Genomic DNA, 26,710 nt, shown 5'->3' on the forward strand with positions numbered 1-26,710 from the left:
GCTAGGAATGAAAATAAAAGAAGATATATATATTTCCTGCACTCTAGAACTTTATAGTATAATAAGACTATAGCAAAATAAACAATTGTAGTTTGGCCTACCAAGTGCTATTGTTAGTACATGAAAGGACTAACAACCTCAGATTTGGGGATTTAGGTTGGAGGCTAGATAACTCCAATTAAAAGAGCTGCATCTATGGAAACAGAAGATTTTCTTCATGGCATCGAGGTTACATTTGATAGTGGGCCATAAAATTTCCTCAACAGATTTTAGCAGTTTAGATGTGGGTATAGAGAAGGGTTGGATACATGTAGAGTTTGGGTTTAGCTGGACAGTGTAAGAGATGCATTGTGATGACATTTTGAAGGATTTTAAAATTTTAACTGGATAAAGAAAAGAAATAGAGTTGGTTGATAGAGTGATAGAGTGTTAGTGTTAGTTGGTTAGGGACTAGCCACTGAGATGCAGGAAGAGCTGTAACTAAGAATTAGAAAGCTGCACATGATGGTACACACTTGTAATCTCAGCTACTCAGGAGACTATTGTTGTTATAGTCGTTGATACTAGGGATTGAACCCAGAACACTTAACCACTGAGCCACATCCCCAGCCCTTTTTATGTTTTATTTTGAGACAGGGTCTCTCTGAGTTGCTCAAGATCTCACTGAGTTGCTGAGGCTGGCTTTGTACTGGTGATCTTTCTGCCTCATCCTCAGGAGCCACTGGGATTACAGGTGTGCCCCACCACACCTGACAGATTATATTTTATGTAATTAACCTGTTTTATATTTTTTAGTTCATCAATCACAATTCTCTTAGATGACCTTAGTTTTATATTAAATTCTAGGACTAATTTTGTTGATATATGTACTTGGCCCTCATTTTCCTTTGCTTACTTAGAAATACAAGTGCTTAAAGTTTGAGTTATACTTTACCACTTTGATTTCTGCCATTTTTAAAATATCCTGCATTTATAGTTACCAAGCAATTGAAGATACATGAATTTTTGTGTTTGCTTGTTTTCAAAACTACTTTGGTAGGTCTATAAATGTCTGTGATATATGTTAAATGCAAAAAGAAGTTGTTTAACATTGTGATTATTATGAATAGACTGAAAACCTTAAAGGTATATCATGAAAGGAAAAACAAACATTTTTTATAACTATAGACTTTGTAGATAGTTTCTTAAAAACTAAAACCATTAAATATATCTGTTTAGAAAAATAACACCCTAAGAGAAGTTAAACTGGGAAAAATGTTTGAAGATCTTAGGCAGGCAATTTACTAAGTTCGTATGCAAGTCAACAAGAAAGCAAATTGGAAAGAAAATTTGTAGGAGTTATTAGCAGACAGTTTTCCTTTTTTTGTTAATGCTGAGGTCAAACCTCCAGTCTCTTGCATTCTGGGTAAGTGCCATCTCAGCTATATCCCCAGTCCAGCCAACAACTTTTTTAAAGATATTTTTTAGTTATCAATGGACCTTTATTTATTTATATGCAGTGCTGAGAATCAAACCCAATGCCTCACAAGTGCTCTACTACTGAGCCATAAGTCCAGCCCCCCAGCCAACAAAAATTTTTAAAAGAAATATAAATGGCTGATGACTGAAGTTGTTCAACTTTAGTTGTTAAAGAAATTTATCCTAAAATGTTGGTATTTTTCTCTCTCCCTTTCTCATCTATTGGCACGATTTAAAAATATGGAGAATATCCCCTACCAATATTCTCTACTCCATAAAAATATAGAAAATGCCCTCTCTGTATAAATTGGTTCTATTTTGAGGGGGTCATTTAGTTATTTCTATCTAAAATTACCCTTTGACCTAACAATTTTAGCACTAGGAATTTATTTTATAGAAACACTCAAGTGATTTATTGCTCTATATGTGTTTTTCTGCATTTTCATAGGATATTGAGAAATGAGGACCTTGTACTAGCACATGGTTTGCCCATTTGATGGAATGTTATACAGTTAATAAATACATTTACCTCATTCTTATTTACTTACACAGAAAGGTATCTAAGAGTTAAGGGAGAAAAAGAATATCTTACATAACAATGTGTGTCATGTCACTACATTTTATATCCTCTCTCCCCTGCCCTATTTTAAGGGGGAGGTACTGAAGATTGAATTTAGGGCTGCTCTAACAATGAGCTACATCTCCAGTCCTTTTTACTTTTATTTTGAGACTGGATCTCACTATGCTGGGTTTGCAATCCTCTCAGGGAGCTGGGATTACAGATGTGTACCACCATGCCCAGCGCATTTTTTTATTTTATAAAATAAAACACTGCATGTTTTAGCCAGCTTTTTAGCTGCTGTGACCAAAAGGTGCAATAAAAACAATTTTAGAGGAAGAAGAATTTATTTGGGGGCTTATAGTTGCAGAGGGCTCAGTCCATAGGCAGCCAACTCCATTCCTCAGGACCTGAGGTAAGGCAAAATATCAAGGTGGATGTGTGTGACAGAAAACAGCTCCGAACATCACACTAGGAAGCAAAGAGACACCACACTTACCTAAACTAAATCCCCCAAAGGCATGCCCCCAATGACCCATCTCCTCTAGCCATACCTTACCTTTCTAATTTGGCATAGAAAAAACATCTTTTTAATTACACAACTTCACTCTTTCATTTACTACTGAATTAATGTGAACTTCTATTATAGAAAATGAAAAGCTCATTTATATTTTTTTAGAAATACTGAAAATATTTAATATTATATACCTATAATACCTAGTAGTAGTTACAGTATAGATAAAAATTATTTGTGGTTCTCTTCTATCTATAGATTTGAGTTTAAGTGGACAATCTAGTAAGTATGAAGTATGAAAAAAATTATGTTAATTTTTTTCCTCTTTGCTTTCCATGATTTCTGCAGAGGCAGTGGGTGTGACCAGCCAACGACCAGTGTTTTGCCCTTTTCATAAAAAGGAGCAATTGAAGCTTTATTGTGAGACGTGTGACAAACTGACATGTCGGGACTGTCAACTGCTAGAGCACAAGGAGCATAGGTACTAGCACTATTCATTATGGAGAGATTTATAATAAAGTTCTATGTGGACTTGAGAACTGCTGTCACCTCAGCTAAATGGCAGTCTGCAAAGTGGTATGCTGGCCTGTACCATAGCTTATCTACTTTGGCATTATTGGCATTTTGAGCTAGATAATTCTTTGTTTTGGGGAATGTCATACATTGTGTGGGGTTTAGCAGCAAACATCCTTGACCTCTAACAATTAGTTGCCACTGCACCCCACATCCTTCCCTAGTCATTACAATTTAAAAATATCTCTAGATATTACCAAATATCCTATGTAACACAATCACCCTGAGTGAGAAACTCTAGTTCAGACTCTGTTTTAGAACATGTGAAATTAGTTATAGGTGTTATAAAATTAGGATATTTTCTATTTAAAAAATAAATCTAGATTTCTGGTTTCATTTAAGAAATAACTGTTGTAGCCCTAAATTCATATACTTTCACGCCAGCATTTAGCTGAAATTAACTTTAGTGCTCTTCAGAATAAGACATGCCATTTCTGGTTCATTGTAGATCTTACCAAAGCTTACTTTCACATCTAACCTGCATAGGCAACAGCTGATTTGAACAGTAACACTCAGATTAGTTGACACATGTATTGTTGCCTATAATGGTCCAAATTTCCCATAATGGAAGTCTGGATAATTTGGAGCAAGCATACCAATAAAGATCAGGAGAAAAGCTGGGTAAAATCCAGAAATTATCTATAAGAAATTTCAGATATAATCAAGTAGTAAAGAATTATTGTATCAGGATTTGGTTGAAAATAGGGGCAGAGGATTGCAGAGACTTTTTTTTACCTCTTGAGATATTTGCCTAGAGGTTGAGATAATTTTAATATACTCTCAGGGCTGAGAAGTGAGGGATTTGAGTTCAGGTTCATAAGGAGTAAAAGCTTCCTCTTGCCTTGAGTTGGGACCCTTATAGTAATGATCAATTAGCTAGTGAGCAGCACCTCACATTAAATTAATATGAAATCTTATTGTGATGTCCGAAAGCACCTATCAGAATCAAATGTGAATCCTCCCTAGAAAAGGAAAATATTCTAGGCTTCAAACTTATTTGGGTAATGAATTTTATAAATGTTATTCTGTATATAGTTAGAAATAGCCAGCTATGTTTGATTAGACATTGTAAATGAAACCTAGATATAACAAAGAATAAAAAGACCCACAGTTCTGCATCATACGTTCAAAATGGTAAAAGACAAAATAGTTTGGGTGTAGTATTTCAGGGGTGTATAAAAGATGGTGGAATGAGATGGACACCATTACCCTAAATACATGTATGAAGACACGAGTGGTGTGAATATACTTTGTATACATCCAGAGATATGAAAAATTATGCTCTATATGTGTAATACGGATTGTAATGCATCCTGCTGTCATATATAACAAATTAGAATAAAAATTAAAATTAAAAACTATAAAAAGAAAGCAAAATGGAAAGTATAGAACAGAAAATTACAGTGACTGAAATTAATTCAATAGAAGTTTGTACAGCAGATTTGACATAGCAGGAAATGAGAATTTTTGAACTAAAAATTAAGAAAATATCTAGAATGAAGCATGGTAAACAAAAGAATGAAACATAGAAGAAAGTTTTCAATATAGATGTAATTGCAATCCAAGTAGGAAAGAAAAGAATGGGAAGGAAGCAGTACTTGAGAAAATAATGAAATGGCTGAGAATTTGCAAGTACTCATGAAAGACATCTAGTTCATATTCAAGAAGTCTTACAATACCCAGCAGGATTATTAAGAAAGTAATACTTTTGGGCTGGGGCTGTAGCTTAGTTGTAAAGTGCTTGCCTTGTATGTGTGAGGCACTGGATTCGATCTTCAGCACCACATAAAAAATAAATAAAGATTACTATGTGTTCATCTACAACTAAATAAATATTAAAAAAAGAAAGAAACTAACATTTTTAAACTATAGAAAGAATTACTGCAAATCTGAAGTTCTATCCCCAGTGTGCATATTTTTTTAAAAAATGAATGAGAGATTTTCATATTTTCTTACTAAATACACTTAGAGAATCTATCTCTGGTAAACCCTCACTAAAGTACCCCTTTAGGTAAATAAATAACAGTAGGAGATGCACAAAGAAAAAAGTAATAGATATGAGTAAAGCTAAATGAATATTGACCTAGGAAACAATGTCTTAGTTTATGGTATATGTGTGTATCATGTGTGTTACACAGACATGTTAGGAGACATGGAGTCTAGGAAAAATGTAAAAAGTACGGATTAATATTAGATGATGGTAAGTTTAGATATACATTTTGTAATGTCTAGGATAGTCACTAGAAGAATAGTAAAAAACATATGAAGGGGTCCAAGGTTATAGAGTAATCCATCAGTTTAAACTAGGCTACCAAAGTAAGACAAAGCAACAAAGATTAAGTGGGTTCAAATAAGGTCTTGGTAATTGGTACATCTGCAGATACATTCATAGAGAGAGAGAGAGAGAGAGAGAGAGAGAGAGAGAGAATTTTATTTTTAATATTTATTTTTTAGTTCTCGGCGGACACAACATCTTTGTTGGTATGTGGTGCTGAGGATCGAACCCGGGCCGCACGCACTCCAGGCGAGTGCGCTACCAGTTGAGCCACAACCCCAGCCCTATATCAAATCTTAACGCATAAAATGTTCCAAATTATCAAACAATTTCGCTATTTTGTTTTTTTATGGCACTTGGGGTCAAACTCAGGGCCTTAAGGAGCTACATCCTCAGATGCTTCTGCTATGTGCTTTTTATGAGAAATATCTAAATCCTGAGCAAATAAAAAGATTAATAGGAAAAGATACGTCATACAGATACTAACCAAAGGCAAGCTGATGTAGCAGACAAAATATATTATTTTAGATTAAAAGGGAAGCTTTATGAAGATAAAAGGCTTAATTTAAAAGATACAACAGCTCTAAATTTATGTGCATCATAAACTTAAAATGACAGAACTTTAAACTGGTAAGTACATAGAGTGGAAAATTTTAATATATGTTCCAAAGTATATTAAATACATAATTGACAAAATAAGACTAAAAATCAATAAAGAACATGTCAGTAAGATTAAAATAACAGAATTAGCAAATGAAGTTATGGAGATTATGAAAACTATACTGAGTAATACACATTCTTTTCAAACATACAAAGAAAAAATTTTAATTGACCATATTACTAAGCAAAGTATGAAATGTCAAAGGATTGAAATCCTGCAAAATAACTTGTATAACCCAATAGAATTAATCTAGAAAACAACAGTAGAAGAGAAAAAAACTGTACTTTTGGAAGAGAAGAAATGGAATATGAAAATTAAATGTTCTGATAAATGATCATGAAGTATCCTAGAAAGAAAAAGGTCTAGAAGATACTGAGACAAACGACATATATGGGATATAGTCTAAAAGGGTACATGACTTACGAACATCAGTTTTCTTGAATTTAATAACTAATATTATTAGATAAGAGAACATTCTTGTTTTTAGGAAACACACTGAATTATGTGGCTAAAGGGCAAAATTTGAAAAATAGATCTTGGAACTCTTACATATTTCATTTTGAAATTATTTCAGAATAAATCATTAATAATTAACTAAATCACCAAAGAAATCCTAACAGATATTAGAAAATATTTTTATCTAATTATCAACCAAGCCTTAAGTTTTATAGCTAAATCCATCATTAGAAAGAAACTTTCAGAACTGTTAAATGATGAAATAGTTAATAGTTAATAAATCTTATTTTTTGCCAGATCTGCCCAATGTGCTCTGTAAGCCTTTAAAACTATTAGTGATGGATGTGTATCTTTCTTAAACTTAAGAAATAACTTTAAGAATGTCCATAAACATTATCTATCAATATCCTTCTTAAGGAATAATATGAGAGAAAGGGGAAAACCTGCCTTACAGGGTTGTATTTGGTACTTTTTAAAGATTATTATTTATATTCTTTATAATCTTAATTTTTTATTACTCATTTTTTTTACATTTGGACTTCCCCTCATTTTATACATATATTTGTTTGAAATAATTTGCCTATTTACTTATTTCTTCAGATATCAATTTATAGAAGAAGCTTTTCAAAATCAGAAAGTGATCATAGATACACTAATCACCAAACTGATGGAAAAAACAAAATACATTAAATACACAGGAAATCAGATCCAAAACAGGTAAATTTGCACTTATGGTATTATACTAAATCATTTTTATATGTTAAGTGTATTCACATTTAAGAGAACATTTTTCTTAACTCATTGTGAAGCAATTAGTAAGCTATCAGATGACTCAATTTTTTTCTGGAAACTTTGGGTTAGAAAGCATTTTTTTCAGCTATGAATTTTTTTAAACTAATGTGTTAATAAAATAAGTAGTAATAACTTATTTATCTGGTAGGTATTAATAATTTATAATTATTTGGTATTTTCCAATTTAAAGATATGCCAAGATTTAAAAACAAAATCAACTATTTTTTCCAGCATTATAAAATATTTAAATAGTTGATTATATACTCAATTGCTGTTTTAAGGTTTGCTAAAATTTGGGGTACCCTCCCCTAAGGCTATGATCTTTAAGGGGTAGAAATTTTAGGACACTGAGACAGGAATTGTTAAATATACCTTTTATTCCTTGTCTAATACAATATGCAAACAGTTTCTAGGTATTACTTGTTATGCCTTTTATCCTCCAAAGAAGGAAATCAAATGTCCAAAGGCTTACATCTTAGAATTTAGCAATTGGGTAGCAAACAACTAACTCTTTGTAAGAAAGGGGGTTGTCTCACCACTTTTTTTTTTTAATCCCATGTAGGGCATGTAATGACATTTAATTAACACTTTAACACACTTGTGAAATCCCATGTCCTCTTTCTTTTGTTGTTTAACATACAAAAGTAACATGCCACTGCCTAAATAGGTCAAGAAATGCCAAATGGAAAGAACCCGAACAAAAGAGGCCAGGCAGGGGCTTTGAATATTGTTCACTGGGAAAATTGTGTCAGCCTTTGGGGTTCATCTTGTCAAGACTCATCATAATTTTCTGTCATTCTTATCATTTTGGAACATAGTTAAGGGTGGAGGAGCATTTGGAAAAAAATTTTTAGGTAATTTATTGTATTATCAGATTTCTTTAAAAGAGATTCTTAAATATGACTTTTCTTTTCTTGATGTTCCAGTATTATTATTACATAATTATTATATATTATATACATTGTTTTATATTGTGAGTCTTTTTTTTAGTTTTTCTTACTCCTCTTTATCAGCTCTTTTTTCTTTAACCTTTCTCTTTTCATGTAACAACTCTTTAACCAAAGAGTAGTTCTTTTTTCTAAAAGTGCTTTAGAATATACTGTTCTAATCAGGATAATATATTTTACCAAATAGAATATTGGTAGGTTTTTAATTTTTTGATTCTGAGTAACTGAAAATTTATAATGAACATTTACTAAACAAACCAGGGAAGATAATTGTAGACATTTCTACCATCTAGTGGCAAAAAGTAGTCATATAAAATAATTTAGTAAAAGAGCTACCCTTACTGCGATTTACCCTTTTGACTTTTTTCTCTCTCTTCCACTGTGTCTATGTTATGAGCTATGGGTCAGGATACCTTTCTTTTTTTTTAAACATGTGGTGGTCCATTCTTCCAACATCATTTGTTGAAAAGACTACCCTATCTCTATTGAATTGCCTTGGCACCTTTGTGGAAAATCAATTAACCATGTAAGTGTGGGGTTATTTCTTAACTGTGCTCTGTTCCATTGATTGTGTTCTCCTTTTTTCTTTTTTTGCCAATACTCAACTTTCATTTTTATAATGTCATGAAATCAGGTAGTGTGAGTTCTTCAAATATGTTTTTACTTGTTTTCTTTTTTAGTGATTTATGCAATTCTGTTTTTTAACAAAATAATAGCATTCTTATATGTCAAGATGTTAGCCTCTGAAATGTAAAAATTTAAAGAATCTTCATTATTAATGTACTGATTACTTGCATTTCTTTATAGCCTATCTGATTTTAGAAGGATTAAATTACCACACTAATTTTGCTATTAACTCATTTTTATGTGTTTGTAAACATGTCTGTTTTCCCCTTATTTATACATTCTACCATCAGGAAGATTTAAATGAGTTGTTTTTTGTTTTTGTTTTTGTTTTTTGAGATTGGTTGCTTCATAGGCTTATATAGGTCTCTTAATCCTATAGCTAAGTTGATATTAAACAATTTATCTTGAAGAATGTTCAACAGAGAATAATATCTCCACCATTTTGGTTTTAAAATGAGAAGTATAGTATGGGATAAACAGGAGAGATAAAGCTTTTTATTTAATTTCATAAAGTTTGATATTTAACTTACTGTTCTTTTCTACTTCTGTAAAATATTCTGGTGTGATGCTGTATGTTTTCTTTCTATTTCATCTCCATGAGATCACATTCCCACTCTTTCAAATTGAAGGAAGAAAAGTATTTGATTGATGAAACATAACATAGTTATTTGACTGTTTAGTTATTCAAGATAAATATGTTTTGTAAGAAGTAGCGAAGATTTTTTTTTTTTTTGCTTTCATTCAGATGTAATGAATACTTCAGCAGTTCAGAAGTCTAAGGTCAGAGTATTGTATTTATACTTTTCTACCTCTTAGTTGCAGTGAGCATGACAAAACTAGTTCAGTCATAGTTTCTTTATCATGTTTATAAATCCTAGTTTTAGTCCAATCCCTCCCTACCCCATCCTTTTAGGTAGTTAGAGTATTGATTTTCCTGGATATCATAATCTTTCCAAATAACATTCTCCTAAAATGTGCTCATTCTCTTCTAATTTTGAGTATTTTGCTTTTAAGATCAAACTGAATGACTTGTTATCTTTCAGAATTTAATTTCATTGTCATCTTCAGGACAGTTGATTTTAAATGGAAGGACTCAGCTGGGCATGGTGGCACCTGCCCATGATCCAGAGACTTGAGAGGCTGAGGCAGGAAGTTTAGCAAGTTTGAGACCAGCCTTGGCACCTTAGTGAGAGCCCCAGCAACTTAGCCGAGACCCTGCCTAAGATTAAAAAATAAAAAAAGGTTGGGAATGTAGTTCAGTGGTAAAGCACCCTGGGTTTGAACCCTATTACCAAAAAATAAATACATGAGTAAAAATAAATAAATGGAAGGACTCAGAGATGGATCTTTAAAGGGCTGAAAACATTTTGGTTTAATTTAGATATTAAAATATAAATTTTGAATATTGTAAAAAAAAATCTGCCTTAAGTTTTAGATTTTTTTCCTTCATTTAATTTTCAGAATAATTGAAGTAAATCAAAATCAAAAGCAGGTGGAACAGGATATTAAAGTTGCTATCTTTACATTGATGGTAGAAATAAATAAAAAAGGAAAAGCTCTGCTGCATCAGCTAGAGGTAAGCTACTAGAGGGGACAGTATGTTGTGATTCAACAAAATTTTCTAATGTATGTGAATTTGAAATCATAGTCCTTTTGTAATTGTTTCCATTTACAATTTGATAACATCTCTTCCCCAATCCTAATTTTCCTTTGACAGATTCTGTATTGTCTATTTATAGTTTTATAATACACTGGGAATGTTTTACTCCTCATTGTTTGCTTCATAGCATAAATGTAAGCCTTGCTCATAGGAGGAATGTTGAAGACATGGGCCATTTTACAAATTCACTGAAGTGATAACTTTGTATCACCAAAGTGGCAGAGTTCAACAAATTTTTCTAGGAAGATAACACTGGGAGTTATATACACTCATGCCCTACATGGTGATGCTTCTGTCAACAATGATGAGTTAGTCAGCTTTCCATCACTGTGATAGAATACCTGAGAAAATTAAGTTAAAGGAGGAAAGGTTTGTTTGAGCTCATTGTTGAAGTTGTTTCAGTCCATTGGTTTCTTGGCCCCATCATATGGGCCCACGGTGAGGCAGAACATCATGGCAAAGCATGATGTAAAGGAGTGCTGCTCACCTCATGGCTGCCAGGAAGCAACGACAGAGGAAGAGGCCTGGGTCCCAATATATCCTTCAAAGGTATATCCCTAGTGCCCTTCCTCCAACTAGACCCCACCACCCTATAGTGCCACCAGCTATGGACTTTTTGGGAACATTCCATGTCCAAATTATAACAAACAGACTACATACATAACAGTGGTCCCATAAGATTATTTGTGTAAGTGTACCCTGAGATGTTCACCCAATGAGGAAATTGCTTAATGATGTTTCATATGGTGTATCCTATTTTTCAACAGTGCATAACAGTTCGTATTTAACCCTGTGAGAAATTAAGTAAATTATTGTGGCTCCTACCCTCAACATTTTGTAGTATTAATATGAAAGCATCACCTAGGAAGTGATGTTCAAGGCAACTAGGATAGTTGTTTCTAACTGCAGTTAAGAAAAATATTACTATCTTCATCAGCTTTTTTTAAACTCATGAAGGTCAATATCCAAAGTCGGTGCTTGACATCAAATAATATGAGATAACAACTTGTACATTGTATTTTAAGGTATAATATTAATTGCATCATTTTGAGGTATTCTTTAATATATTGATGCAGAAAGAATTCACAGTCAAGCAATTTAGGATGAGAATTAAAGAATCCTAACATTAGCAGAGTTAAAGAAAATTAAGATTTCTAGAAATAATAAGTTCAACCTCTTTATTTCATAGTTGATCAAGTTTAAGTTCTCTGTTAGAAAGTTCTTGCTTGAAAGTCTAGTCATTTCCATGTTTTATCAACCAGTCCCATGAAACAAAGACTAAAATAATTCTCTGCTTTTTAGGAATAAGTTATTTGGTTAGGAAATGTTTTGAGCAGAAGGAATCAGACCCCCTTTGTAGTAACTATGTTTTTAAGTCTTTGCAATTTGTATATAAATTTTTAAAAACCCACATTTTATCAAAATTGGAAGTATTCAAAGCTCTACTTAATAAACATCACTTTGATTTGCTTCCCCAGGTATTAGTAATGCACATATTGCTGTTCCCAAGCTTTATTGTATATTAGAATCATTTGAAGAACTTTAAAATAACCAACCCTTGAATCTATAAAAATGAATCTGGTCATCAATATTATTTTTAATCAGTCTTTACTTGTAATTTTTACGGCACCTTTTAAAAATGCCTCTATTCCTCATAACAATTTTCCTGGTTCAGAGTTCTCCTTAAAGGCAAATAAATTTAACCAATTTTATTTGCTAAAGTCCAAACAGTTATTACCATAGAAGACCAAGACACTAGGGCTTCTTCTTAATTTGCAACCTCCTCAAAAGTCAACAAATTTCTATTTCTACTAGAATGTTTCCAAAGAAACACTTAGGTCTCACAGAGGTCAGAAATAGTCTAAAAGGTAAGTCATCTTCTCTTTAAGCTTAAATTAGATATGGCAAAGCCATTGCCTGTTAACAGTCCTTCAATAGCTAAATCAATTTAATTAGCATGTGTGTTTTCCAAATTTAGAACTAAAAAATGCAGTTTTTATTGAGAACATAGGTACATGTTGAAATATAGCAGTTTTACTTTTAAACTTTTCTAATTTGAGTTAGTAGGAAGCCCTGTTTATTCCCCTTTCTTTGCTAGGATGAGAATGAGGTTTTATAAGGGACTGGCGAAACGTCGGAGGAAGAGACCACCAAGAGACCACTCATGCAATTAGCAGAAGGGGATTTATTGATCCAGCATGCTGGGGCTCCGTGCCCACTCAAGAAGGGAGAGCAGCCCAGAGCCCAGAGCAGGGGTTGAACAATGCTTAAGTACATTTTTTGGGGAGGGCAGGGACTTTACACATATCACAGTCTCCTTTAACAAATCACCATACACCACGGGAAAATCAAACAATAATTCTTAGACTTGATTAGTACATTCATTGGCGGGAACAGGGCTGGCTAGAGTGATAGGTCATTCCTAAGGAGGGGGTTACATTTAAACTGATTGGTTCGGGCCCTGAATGCCTACGTGACAAGCTGCACAGGGTCTTGAAGTGACAAGCTGCACAGGGTCTTGAATGCTTACGTGACAAGCTACACAGGGTCCTAGGCTATAAATCAACTAAATGGCCAGTAGGGCATTGTCTTAACTGCCTCAGGAATCTAACCCAGGCTTTGCAGTTTAGAAGCAGGTTTACAATGCCTGGTTCTTTACATTTTAACTCGGGCTTTGCAGCTTAGAAACTTTACCCTTTCAGTTTTTGGATGGACCTTTAAAATAATCCAAGTTTAGTGCTCTCCACTTTAGAATACCCTGTTTTCTAAAGGCAGTATGTATTTTCCTTACAGAAATTCTGTATTCTGCTTTTATGTAGCTTTATAAAAGTGCATTAACACAATTATCCACTGTATGTATTGGATCCCATGGTAATTCTCAGTAGACAGAAATGATATCATGCCTGTTTTAATCAGCTTTTTTGCTGCTATGACCAAAAAACCTGATAAGAACAATTAGAGGAGAAAAAGTTTATTTGGGGGCTCATGATTTCAGAGGTCTCAGTCTATAGATAGCTGACTCTCTTCCCCAGGGCTCCAGGTGAGGAATAGCAGCATGGTGGAAGGGTGTGACAGAGGGAAGCAGCTCAGGACATCACACCAGAAAACAGGGAAAGAGACTCTCCTCACCATGGACAAAATATAAACCCCCAAGGCATGCCCCCAATGACTTACTTCCTCCAGCCCCACCCTACCTGTCTATAGTTACCACCCAGTTAATCCCTGTCAGGGATTAATTGATTATATCAAGATGCTCATAACCTGATTCATCTCTAAATTTTGTTGCCTTACTCACACAAGCTTTTAGGGGACACCTCATATGTAAACCATAACAATGCCTTTCTAAATATTAATACTACATCCAAAGGAGAAGTGTTATTTACCACACTTCATTATTCTGAGCACAAACTAGTTTCAGGTGGGACTAGAATACCTAAACGGTAAGATCATATCATTGATAAAATCATTCTATATTCTGCTTTTATGTAGCTTTATAAAAGTGCATTAACACAATTATCCACTGTATGTATTGGATCATTAAATTGCTTAATAGTACATCTATTTCATTTGTAAATTTTGAACTTAATATTGTGTATATTATAGCTAATGCATGCTTTTGTCCTTTTGTGTATTTGGCGGATGCATTAACAGAGATCTAAAGCCCAGAATATGTAAAGCCAAACCCAGGGGATAAGGGCTGGAGACAATTTATGAGATATGGTTTTTGTTTGTTTGTTTGTTCCAGTGAGAGTGATCTTTTGTACTAAGGAAAAAAATACTAAGAGTATTTTCAACTGCTATCAGTTGGTATATTTAGAGGGCAGTTATTCTCATTTGCTTATCTAAAAATGTCCTTTGAAATAAATGTTAAGTGCAGAAAATAACTTGAAATTATTTCCTTCTTTTCAGAGCCTTGCAAAGGATCATAGAATGAAACTTATGCAACAACAACAGGAAGTAGCTGGACTTTCTAAGCAGTTGGAACATGTCATGCATTTTTCTAAATGGGCAGTTTCCAGTGGCAGCAGTACAGCATTACTTTATAGCAAGCGATTGGTAAGATAAAGTATGGTATTTGACGTTTGTAAAAGTGTGTAGTAAACAAGAGTCATTGGACTGCTTGAAATTCATAAATGAGCCTTGTGTGATATTGTGCACTTGCAGTCCCAGCTACTCAGGAGGCTGAAATTCAATGTGATTTACCTATTTCTAATTTTAAGTGACCAAAATATCTTGGTTTTTAAAAATATTTTTAACTGGCACAATTTAGGTATGACTTCAATTTTAACCTACTAGATCACTCCTATTTTTTTCCCAACTTTTCACTGTTTTCATAGCAATTAAACTTAATACAAATAATAATGTTAATAAATAATGATAGTAAACATTCACTGATCATCTGTAGCAAGCCAGGATCTAATTCTAAGCATTTTTATGCAATATTTAAACTTTTACATCATTCTTATGTGATAGATACACCTATCCATTCCCATTATACAAATGATGAAACCAAGGAATAGAGTTACATATGACTAATATCACCCAGTTAAGAGGTGTTACTAAGCATCAAATTACAGTGTCAGACCGCCAGGGCCCCATCTCTACTCTGGGTCCTGGCTGTTAATTAAGGGAAATACTGTAGGAGTGATAGGAGATAAAGAAAAGACAGACACACACACATAGGGAGAAAAAGCTGGGGCCAGATTGGTAGCCAAGTGGTAGCCAAGTCTCACCGCCAAGTGAGGGGTGACAGACTGGTGACTGACTCAGAGCTAGCTCAGAAAGTTTATTTGATAATTTTCATCATTAAAAGGTTAATTGTGGCTGGGCACAGTGGTGCATGCCTATAATCTTAAAAGTTTGGGAAGCTGAGGCAGGAGGATTGAGAGTTCAAAGCCAGCCTCAGCAAAAGCAAGGTGCTAAGCAACTCAGTGAGACCCTGTCTGTAAATAAAATACAAAATAGGGCTGGGGATGGGGCTCAGTGGTCAAGTGCCTCTGAGTTCAATCCCTGATTAATCAGAGATACCACCCTGCCCCCAATTTTTTTTAAAAAAAGTTCAATTATGGGAAAGTTTCAGCAAAGCAGAGTCTGAAGGATGCAGAACTCGCAAGATAGTAGGGTTATCATCTTGTTTTGCTCAGAATCTTCTATCTGCTGAACTCAAGTCTTCGACTGATAGAGCCTCGAGCCTTCACACATGACGCTTCTGGCCAGTTTACCATATAACTGGGCCATTTTTGTTTAAATTTATTTGTTCTAATCAGTTATACATGACAGAAGAACGCTCTTCGATTCACTGTACACAAATGAAGCACAATTTTTTACTTCTGGTTGTACACGAAGTAGGATCACACCATTTGTGCAATCATATATGTACCCTAGGGTAATGATGTCCTTCTCATTCCACCATCTCTCTTGCTCCCATGCCCATTTTCCCCCTTCCCTTTGCTCAATCCAGAGTTCTTCAACTCATCCCATGCCCCACCATTATGGATTAGCATCCACTTAGAGAAAACATTCGGCCTTTGGATTTGGGGGATTGGCTTACTTCATTTAGCACGATATTCTCCAGTTCCATCCATTTACCTGCAAATGCCCTGATTTTATTCTCTTTTATCGCTGAGTTATATTCCATTGCGCATATACCACAGTTTCCTTATCCATTTATCTATTGAAGGCCATCTAGGTTGGTTCCACAGTTGAGCTATTATGAATTGTGCTGCTATAAAAATTTATGTGGCTGTGTCAATGTAGTATGCAGTTTTTAACTCCTTTGGGTATAGACCAAGGAGAGGGATAGCTTGTTCAAATGGTGGTTCCATTCCCAATTTTCCAAGGATTTTCCATACTGCTTTCCATATTGGCTGCACCAATTTGCAGTCTCACCAGCAATGAATGAGTGTGCCTCTTCCCCCATATCCTTGCCAACACTTAGTGTTTCTTGTATTCTTGATAACTACCATTCTGACTGGAGTGAGATGAAATCTTAGAGTAGTTTTGATTTGCATTTCTCTGATTACTAGAGATGTTGAACGTTTTTTGATATATTTGTTGATTGATTATATATCTTCTGAGAAGTGTCTCTTCAGTTCCTTAGCCCATTTATTGATTGGGTTTTTTGGTTTTGTGGTGCTTTTTGAGTTCTTTATATATTGGAGATTAGTACTCTGATATTCATGTGGCAAAATTTTGCTCCTACACTGTAGGCTCTCTCTTCAGCTCATTGATTGTTTTCTTTTGCAGAGAAGAAGCATTTTAGTTTAAATTTATTCCTTCTTGATTTATTTCTTACACTTTAGGAGTCTTGTTAAGGAAATCAGGGCCCAATCCGACATGATGAAGATTTGGGCCTACTTTTTCCTCTGTTAGACTCAGTGTCTCTGGTCTAATTCCTAGGTCCTTGAGCCACATTGAGTTTTGTGCATGATGAGAAATAGGGGATTAACTTTATTTTGCTGTATATGGGTTTCCAGTTTATTGAGCCCCATTTTTTGAAGAGCTTTCTTCAGTGTATGTTTTGGACACCTTTGTCTAGAATGAGATAACTATTTATATGAGTTTGTCTCTATGTCTTCTGTTCTGTACCATTGGTCTACATGTCTGTTTTGGTGCTAATACCATGCTGTTTTTGTTACTATGGCTCTAGAGGGTAGTTTAAGGTCTGGTATTTTAATGCCTCCTGCTTCACTCTTCTTGCTAAGGATTGCTTTGGCTCTTGTGGGTCTCTTATTTATCCAAATGAATTTCATGACATCTTTTCTATTTCTATGAGGTATGAAATTGGGATTTAAATTGGTATCGAATTGAGTCTGTATAGTGCTTTTGGTAGCTTGGCCTTTTTGACAACATTAATTCTGTGTATTCAAGAGCATGAAAGGTCTTTCCGTCTTCTAAGGTCTTCTTTAATTTCTTTCTTTAGTGTTCTATAGTTTTTCTTGTAGAGGTATTTCACCTCTTTTGTTAATTGATTCCCAAGTATTTTATTCTTTTTGAGACTATTGTGAATGGGATGGTTTTCCTAATTTCTCTTTCAGAGGATTCATCACTGATATATAGAAATGCATTTGATTTATGGGTATTGATTTTATATCCTGCTACTTTGCTGAATGCGTTTATTAATTCTAGAAGTTTTCTGGTGGAATTTTTTGGATTCTCTACATATAAAATCATGTCATCAGCAAATAATGATAGTTTGAGTTCTTCTTTTCTTATTTGTATTCCTTTAATTTTTTTCATCTAATTGCTCTAGCTGGAATTTCGAGGACTTTGTTAAATAAAAGTAGTGAAAGAGGGCAAACCCTGTCTTGTTCCAGTTTTTACAGGGAATGCTTCCAGTTTCTGTCCATTTAGAATGATGCTGGCATTGGGTTTAGCATAGATAGCTTTTATAATGTTGAGGTATGTTCCTAGTTTTTCTAGTGTTTTGAACATGGAAGTATTTTGTCAAATACTTTCTCTGGATCTATTGATATAATCATATAATTTTTATCTTTGAGTCTCTTGATGTGGTGAATTATGTTTATTGATTTCCGTATGTTGAACCAACCTTGCATCCGTGGGATGAACCCCACTTGATCATGGTGCACTATCTTTTTAATATGTTTTTGTATGAAATTTGCCAGAATTTTATTAAGATTTTTTTGTGTCTGTGTTCATCAAGGATATTGGTCTGAAGTTTTCTTTCCTTGATGAGTCTTTGTCTGGCTTTGGTATTGGGGTGATACTAGCTTTGTAGAATGAGTCTGGAAGGATTTCCTGCTTTTCTATTTCGTGGAATAATTGAATATTGGTATTAATTCTTCTCTGAAGGTCTTGTAGAACTTGGCTGAGAATCCATCTGGTCCTGAGCTTTTCTTGGTTGGTAGACTTTTGATGGTGTCTTCTCTTTCCTTGCTTGAAATTCATTTATTTAAATTGTGTATGTCCTCCTGATTCAGTTTGGCTAGATCATATGCCTCTAGAAATTTGTTGGTGGCTTCAGGATTTTGTATTTTACTGGAGTATAAATTTTCAAAATAGTTTATAATTACCTTCTGTATATCAGTGGTGTCTGTCATGACGTTTCCTTTTTCACCACAAATTTTAGTAATTTCCATTTTCTTTCTCTTTTCCTTAGGATGTTAAGGGGTTTATCAATTTTATTTATTTTTTCAAAGAACCAGCTTTTTGTTTTGTTTATTTTTTGATTTTTTTTTTCAATTTCATTGATTTCCACCCTGATTTTAATTGTTTCCTGTCTTCAACTGCTTCTGGTGTTGATTTGTTCTTCTTTTTCTAGGGCTTTGAGATGTAATGTCAGGTTGTTTATTTCTTGATGTTTGTTTTCTTTTTTTAATGAAAGAGCTTAATGCAATGAACTTTCCTCTTAGCGCTGCCTTCATAGTGTCATAACTGGCCATTTTGACCTACATCTTCGCACAAGCAGCTTCTAGCGCAAATAGCAGCCAGGAGAGAGTCAGAGGCCATGATTTCATTTGCCGCTCTCCATATCAAACCAGACTCCAGAGTCTGTGTTCCTCTCCTTAGTACTATACTACAGTACATGATACTGGATATTTCTACCCTGTTTGGCGAATTTTTTTTGTTGGTGTTTGTTTTCCTTTTTTCTTTCTGTGCTAGGAATTGAACCCAAGGCATAACACATGCAAGCCAAGCACCCCACTACTGAGCTCTCAGTGAATTTTTAAATTTTTATTAATTATTAATGGACCTTTATTCATTCATTTGTTTATATGTGGTGCTGAGAATTGAACCCAGTGCCTCTCAAAAGCTAGGCAAGCGCTCTACCGTGAGCCACAACCCCAGCCCTTCACTGAACTATCTTAACAGTAGTCTAGTATGTCACTTCATTTGAATCACTTGGCTATGCCTGTTGAGTACTGCTGGCATGGGACCAGATTTTGCATTTCTAATAAGCCAAGATTATGCTGATGCTGCTCATCTGTGGACCATGCTTTGAGGATCTAGAAGACATTTAGCCATTTAAAGTCAAGCCATATAAATGTTCTTAAAAATTTCTACTTTAGTCTTTTTTTATTTTTTGAAAATGTATAACAAAATCTCCTAAATAATCAGTAACCCAAATAATAACATATAACATACTTAGTCTTATTAACTAGTAATTTTGATAAACTAAAATCAGCCCAAACGTGTACTAGTATTGATTGTTCTAAACTTTTGCCAGAAGAAATGACTTTAAGGCTAGCTGCTACTTAAAAAAGGTTATAAATAACTATTTACTATTTTTTCCTAGATAAAGCCCCTGTCCTTCAAGAATGTGTTAGGGGAAAAATTATTTAATCTTTTTCTTTAAATTTTCTCTTTTTTCCTACTGAATCTAAGAAATAAAAAGTCAATGTTGGTACTTTTTTTGCTTAAGCTAAAAGGAATAGGAAAACAGACAATACATACTCATTAAATTTTTAATAATTATGAGGTAAAAAGATGAAATCTCTGGATAAGTAAGTCTATACAAATAACAGGCTAGATTTGCTGATTTCCAGAATGTGAAGGGACATGCAGAAATAATTTAATGCCTTTCGTAAGAATAGAACTCAAGTTGTGCTAAAACTTCATTTTCCATGAGTAAATGCCAATCCACAGAATAGGTTTCTTTCTTCTCCTATCCATTTAGTGCTAATTTTTATGGACTTCTGGCCTGATGTTGCAAACAAGGGTCAAAGAGCTGTGGTTCTTTTACTTGCAGGCCTCAAACACCTTGGCCATTGGCTTCTCAGCATACATGCAACTACTGAATCCCCTATGACTGACTGGCCATAGTTGTAGAAAGAAACAGTGTGATGGCCTCTCAGGTCACTAGTTTCAATAGAGATTTATAGTCTGAAATAATATGACATCCAAATCAGTTTTCTGCCACCTATTTTTTGAAATCAAATGACAGGAATTTCCTTTTTCTCTCTCTTTTTTTTTTTTTCTTTCACAATACTGGGGATTGAACCTAGGGCCTTTGCATGCTAGGCAAGCACCCTACCTCTGAGCTACATCCACTTTTTCCACTTTTTAAAATTTTATTTTGAGGCAGGGTCTTGTTAAATTGCCCAGTCTAGCCTTGAGATTGCTCTCTTCCTGCCTCAGCCTCCCAAGTAGCAGGGGTAACAGGGTCACATAGCTCCTATATCATTTGTAAATAAGGAAATGAAAATTTTATTTTATTTTTAGATGTGGGATTGAACCCAGGGGCATTTATCCATTGAGCCACATCCCCAGCCCTATTTAGTATTTTATTTTGAGACAGAGTCTTACCAAGTTGACAGTGCTTAATAAAAGATTTTAGAATCACATCCAATGAATCTCAAATCTAGGTCCCATATGTCGCCCCCTCCGACAAGGGTATGTGGGAGACCAGCCTATTGACTCCGAGGCACCAACTGTCGGAACCACCCTCCGATAGGGGTAGTGAAGCACACTAGACCATCTAGTGTCTCGGGGGTTAAGCAAGAGGGTTAAGTGTCTCTACCTGGCCCGACATCCAACCTGGCCCACAATCACACCGAGTCAGGAGATGAGTCAGCCGTGAAAGTGCAGTAATCTCAACTTTATTGTGTAAGGGACAAGGTTATATAGTGCTAGGAGGGGGGTAAGAAGAGACAGTAGCAAGAACCAATAAGGAGCAGTTATGTCACTATCACTAAGGGGCCTAGGCAGATTTCAGATTAAACCATTAGGTAGTGCTAAGGTCAAAAGCCCGCAAACGCCAATCCAGCCAGGTCACATATATGGAAATGCTAACCCATGAGGCCGCCCCAGCTAACACCCAATAATTGCCGCAGTCCCGAGGGAGGTAAAAGGTCCCAACACCATAAATTCTCCTTCTAAATCTTTATGTTGACTTTTCTGTTCCTTGCCTTTGTTAATTCTAACCCTTAAAAACAGAGAGAAAGTAAAAGAAAGGAAAACAAATGCTGCAACGAACTCTTTATCATGGATAGAAATTATTGCTACTATAGTTCACTACAAAGCATATCTATACAATATCATATGACCTTTCATTATATATATATATTTTTAAAAAACAGAATTTTTGTTTATTTTTGCTCTTTGTTGCTGGGCTTTTGGTGTGATATTAGAAGAAGAAAAAAATCATTGCCAAGTATCCAGAAGCTTGTTTTAGGAGTTTTATGATTTTAGTTCTTCTAGTTTTGGGGTTTTTTTTATTTGTTTGTTTGTTTGTTTTGTAAATGAATTGTAGTCAGAAAAAAGAGCAAACCCAGTGGAAGAACACAATCCTTTCAGAAGCCAGTGTTCTTAAATTAAGTATATTTTGAAATATTTGAGCCTTACCATATTTCCTTAGGACTCTTCTGTCATTCATTAAACATTGAATTTATTTTATAGAATTGAGGGGAAGACAAAAAAAATATATTGACACCAGGGAAATAAAGCCCAATCATTCTTTTTAACAGTAGTAAATATTTCTATAGTTCCAGGGATTAGGAAATGATTAAGAAATAAGTATTAATAGTATTAATAGGGGTTCTTCAGTTTTAGCTTTTTTTTTTTAACAGACTTAATCATCCCTTAAAGCTCCATCTCTTATTATCTCACAATGGGAATTAAATTTCAACATGAATTTCCATGGGGACTTTCAAATAATAGAATCCTGTCAGTTGTAACAACATATATGGAGGGTATTATGCTAAGAGAAATAAGCTGGGCACAGGAAGACATCACAAGATCTCAGATTATTTGTGGTGGAAAAAAAACCTGAATTTACAGAAGAGTAGAACAGTGATTATTGAGAGGCTTTTGAAAAGACATTGGTCAAAGGATACAAAATTTTAAATGAATGAATTCAAGAAAAATTGCCAAAGGCCAATGTCTCGGCTTGACACCAGAATCACGAGGCACTCACAGCTTTGTAGGTTCAAACAGCAATTCTTTATTCCAGCTCTCACACCGCCTCCACACAGGTCCAGGGGCAAACGCGTTCTGCCATCTCCACGCACAATTCACCTACTCCACAAGGCTATCTCCAAATCCCATTTTAATCTCAGAACTCAACAGGAACAAGCAACAGGAACACCCTAATCCCAGCAATAATCTTCAATCTCCAACTTCCCTAAAACCCATTATCTTAAACTGGCAACGTTTAAGAAACGGCAATTTCTTAAACTGGAAAATTGAACAGCAACTCTTAGACATGATTAGTACATTCATTGGCGGGAACAGGTTGGGCGGAGGTGATTGGTCACTCCTAAGCGGGGTACACATTCAAACTAATTGGTTTTGGGCCCTGGATGCCTACATGCCAGGCTACACAGGGTCCTAGGTTATTAAACAACCAGAGGATCAGGAGGAATATTTACTGGGCAGTTCGGGTATTGTCCTTAAACTCAAGGAGCCGGTTACTTCCTCAAACCTGATCAGCTCTAAACTCGGATCCGCCTTGGTCCTTGAGCAAGGTCACCTTATGAAAGCATGCAATGTCCCATCGAATGTCCTCTAAGCAGCATGGGGTACGCTTGGCAAGGAAATTTCAATGCGTCATTCCTACTTGGTAATGGCCCTCAGCACAGCACCATAAATTTATTGTATAAAATGATGACTATAGTTAATAAAAGTTATTTAGTGTTCTCACCACAAAAATGTGAGATAATGTAGCTCAATTTGGCTAATTCATAATGTATACATATTTCAAAATATGTTTTACATGACAAGTAAATAAAATTTCTATTTGTCAAGTAAAATAAAACTTTTAAATAATACAATAAATTAGTAATTTTAGAAAACAATACAAATGTATTTGCAAAGAAATTCTTAGAACAGTTCTGTTGTTTAACATTATAAGAGTGATTTATGGTCAGAATTACTGGAGGATATCAAAATGTAAGAAAGGGAGAAAAACTTGGGAAAAGATGTAAGGGACTGGTGAAGCGTCGGAGGAAGAGACCACCAAGAGACCACTCATGCAATTGGCAGAAGGGGATTTATTGATCCAGCATGCTGGGGCTCCGTGCCCACTCAAGAGGAGAGAGCAGCCCAGAGCCCCGGGCAGGGTTGAGCAGTGCTTAAGTACACTTTTGGGGGAGGGCGGGGGCTTTGCATACATCAGAACAAATCAGCATGAGGCGTGGGAAAATTGAACAGCAACTCTTAGACATGATTAGTACATTCATTGGCGGGAACAGGTTGGGCGGAGGTGATTGGTCACTCCTAAGCGGGGTACACATTCAAACTAATTGGTTTTGGGCCCTGGATGCCTACATGCCAGGCTACACAGGGTCCTAGGTTATTAAACAACCAGAGGATCAGGAGGAATATTTACTGGGCAGTTCGGGTATTGTCCTAACAGCTACAGGAATTTCAGGTTTTGGGGGTAGCAGAGGAACTTAACAATACCTGGTCCTTTACTTTTTAACTCAGGCCTTGCAGCTTAGAAACTTTACAATGCCCGGTCTTTTACACTTTAACTTCAATTTCTTTTACAAAGGCACTTTGCTTTATTGAGGGCTATTTACTTAACACTGTTCTTAGTCCTAAAATTTCAATATTTTTTTGTCAAAATTTATTATACTTTTTTGAGATAATGTAATAATTGAAGCAAATTTACTTATTTAGCAATTATAAGGAATACCTTTCATATGCCAAGTATCATTCTGAGTGATGAGGAACAGAGTAAACAAAACAAAATCTTTGCCCTCAAGGAGTGGCATTTTGGTAGAGATAGACAATACTAAAATGTATAGACTGTTTTATACTAATAAGTTGTGGTCTGGGAGCAATGGTGTACATTGGGGAAATTATCTAAATATCTAAAGAGGGTGATTATGAGAAAATACTTGAAGGAAATGAGAAAGCAAGCCATGCAGATATTCGAGGAGAATATTTCTGGCAGAGTCCATAGCAAATGCAGAGACTGAGGGGAGAGTTTTTATTATGTGGACAACAAGTAGCTTGATGGACTGGAGCAGAGTGAAAAATCATTGGAGGGGCTTGAGAAAATGGCATGACCCCATCTGTTATGTTGAGAACACAATGTAGATGTTGAGGACCAGGAAAAATTAGGGAGACCAATTAGAACCTTGTGGTAAGTTCACAATTTGGGAACATGAGCTAGCATAGCTGATAGCAGAAGTGGTCAGATTATTCATCTATCTTAAAAGAGCCATCAGGATTTACTGACAGATTAAATATATAGGGTGTGAGACAAACAGTGGAACCAAGACCTTTTACCTTAAGGTGCAGGAAGATTGACATAAGGAAGATTATATGAAGAGTAGACCTTAAGAGAAAAATTAAGAGTTCCCTTTGGACTTGGCACATTTATGATTCCTTTTCAACAACCAGGTGGAGAGGCTAAATTAGTCATTAGAAAGGCAAGTTCAAAAGAGAGATCCAGGCTGCAGATCTAAAATGAGGAGTCATTTAAACTGAGATTGGCTTGAAATCACCAAAAGCATATGGGTCTAGAATAAGATTGAGAAGTCAGAAGACTGAGCCCTGGGGCATTCCAGCAAATGGAGTTGTGGGAGAAAATAAAACACCCGTACTGCAGAGAAAGGTTGTGCAAGGCCAAAAAAAAAAGAATGTTAAGCTGCCACCTTACTGGCCACTTCAAAAATAGGTTGATATTGGAACCAATTGTATTTTCAGTGGCTTCCAGAAGTAGCAGCTGAATTGGGCATGGTAGCACATTCTTGTAATTCCAGCTACTCAGGAGGCTGAAGCAGGAGGATCACAAGTTTGAGGGCAGTCCAGGTAGTTTAGTGATACTCTGTCTCAAAATTTTTACAAAGGGATAAGGATATAAGTCAATGGTGGAGTGTTTGTCTAGCATTTATAAGGGCCTGGGCTTAATCCCTAGTGCCAGTGCTGCAACTGCAATTAAAAAAGTAACTGCTAGCAAAATAAGGGGGAAACTATGAAATTACAGTATGCAGGAAGCCATGTAAAGAAAGTGTTTCCAGGAGAACAATATTACCACCTAAGGTGAAAGCTCCTCCAAGTCTGAAAATAATGGTTTCAGAAAAGAATAAGGGGAGAAACCATGTATATAAATGAGTTTTGAGTTTTGTTGTAGACGAGAGGAAAAAAATGTAGGAAAAAAGGAGTCAAGATTTTGGTTTTAACTGGAAAAAGTTAAAGCATGTTTATATCTTGATGGGTATGGTTCATGAAAATTGCTGAGTAGGAAAGATGGGGCTGGCTTGATTTTATCCAGCATGGACAGTTCATCCATTATAATACATAACTGATACATGATGGAAATTTGAACAAGGTCCCTAATTGTTCCTATTTTCTCAGTGAAATGGTAAGCAAGTCCATCAGTTGAGATTGAGAATAGGGGAGAAAATTATGGAGATTTGAAAAGAAAAATAGAAGGAATAGTCTCATAAATAGTCATTTATGAGAGTAGGGAAATGAATGAACCAGAGAAATGTCATGTGTTATTAGCTCAATTTCAGGAATTAAATTAATATTGATACAGTAAGATTTAATCAATGTAGTATGTTTCGTTCAGGGGGAAAGTTCATGTAGTATGATTGTGTTCAGAAGCTCTTCATATAGCCAAGATATCCATCATCCTTAATTTAAATATGTGGATTTATAAAATTTTACCACATTAAGGATCCCTGATTTAACACTTTAGTTCTACTCATAAAAGATTTAATGATTTATTTAAAATTGGGTAAGTGGAGAGAAAAGTTGAGGATCTGTGCAAGAAAATGTTTGTGACGATTGACCATGGGAATTAAGCTGGATATTGAGGGATAGTGAGGTGAGATGGAAAGACTGGAAAAGTTGTGAGAGCAAAGGTTCATAGGAGTTGGTGGATTTGTAGGATTATTTGTATCTGTGCTGGAAAGAAGGATCATCTGGTTGAATATTAAAATCATCCAGAATTATGACAAGAGTTACATTGGAACTGACAATGATAGAATTCCAGGAACTAAAATCTTTAAGGACCAAGTGAAAATGAAGATTGAGATTGTGAAAAGAAATGGATGTTATGGGATTCACTTCAGAGATTTTGAATCCCTTTGCAGGAGGTGGTAGGAACTGAGCCACCATGAGAAGCAAGGAAAACCATCCTACTAGCAGACCTCATTCCATTTCCTAAGCAGACTAATTTGCATCTTCTATATCTTATTATATCCCTAAGTCTAAATTGAGTATTGCCCTTAAAAATTAAAGTAAATAAAAGAATAAGATATGCTAATTTTT

At 35.1% G+C, this 26,710-nt stretch overlaps 1 protein-coding gene across 3 annotated transcripts in view; it reads left to right on the top strand.

Moving 5' to 3' along the window:
- Nucleotides 1-26,710, top strand: part of Trim24 (tripartite motif containing 24) — a 96,156-nt gene that overhangs the window by 47,114 nt on the left and 22,332 nt on the right. For 2 of the 3 annotated variants that reach the window (XM_040291371.2, XM_078040599.1), the window contains exons 4-7: nt 2,880-3,012; nt 7,097-7,213; nt 10,324-10,438; nt 14,432-14,578. In XM_040291371.2, coding sequence (XP_040147305.2) covers nt 2,880-3,012; nt 7,097-7,213; nt 10,324-10,438; nt 14,432-14,578 — 512 coding nt within the window. The remainder of the gene's footprint in view (nt 1-2,879; nt 3,013-7,096; nt 7,214-10,323; nt 10,439-14,431; nt 14,579-26,710) is intronic. The other variant, XM_040291372.2, reaches the window with a different exon arrangement.

Source organism: Ictidomys tridecemlineatus, chromosome 2 (genome assembly GCF_052094955.1).
Source record: "Ictidomys tridecemlineatus isolate mIctTri1 chromosome 2, mIctTri1.hap1, whole genome shotgun sequence".
NCBI lineage: Eukaryota > Metazoa > Chordata > Mammalia > Rodentia > Sciuridae > Ictidomys > Ictidomys tridecemlineatus.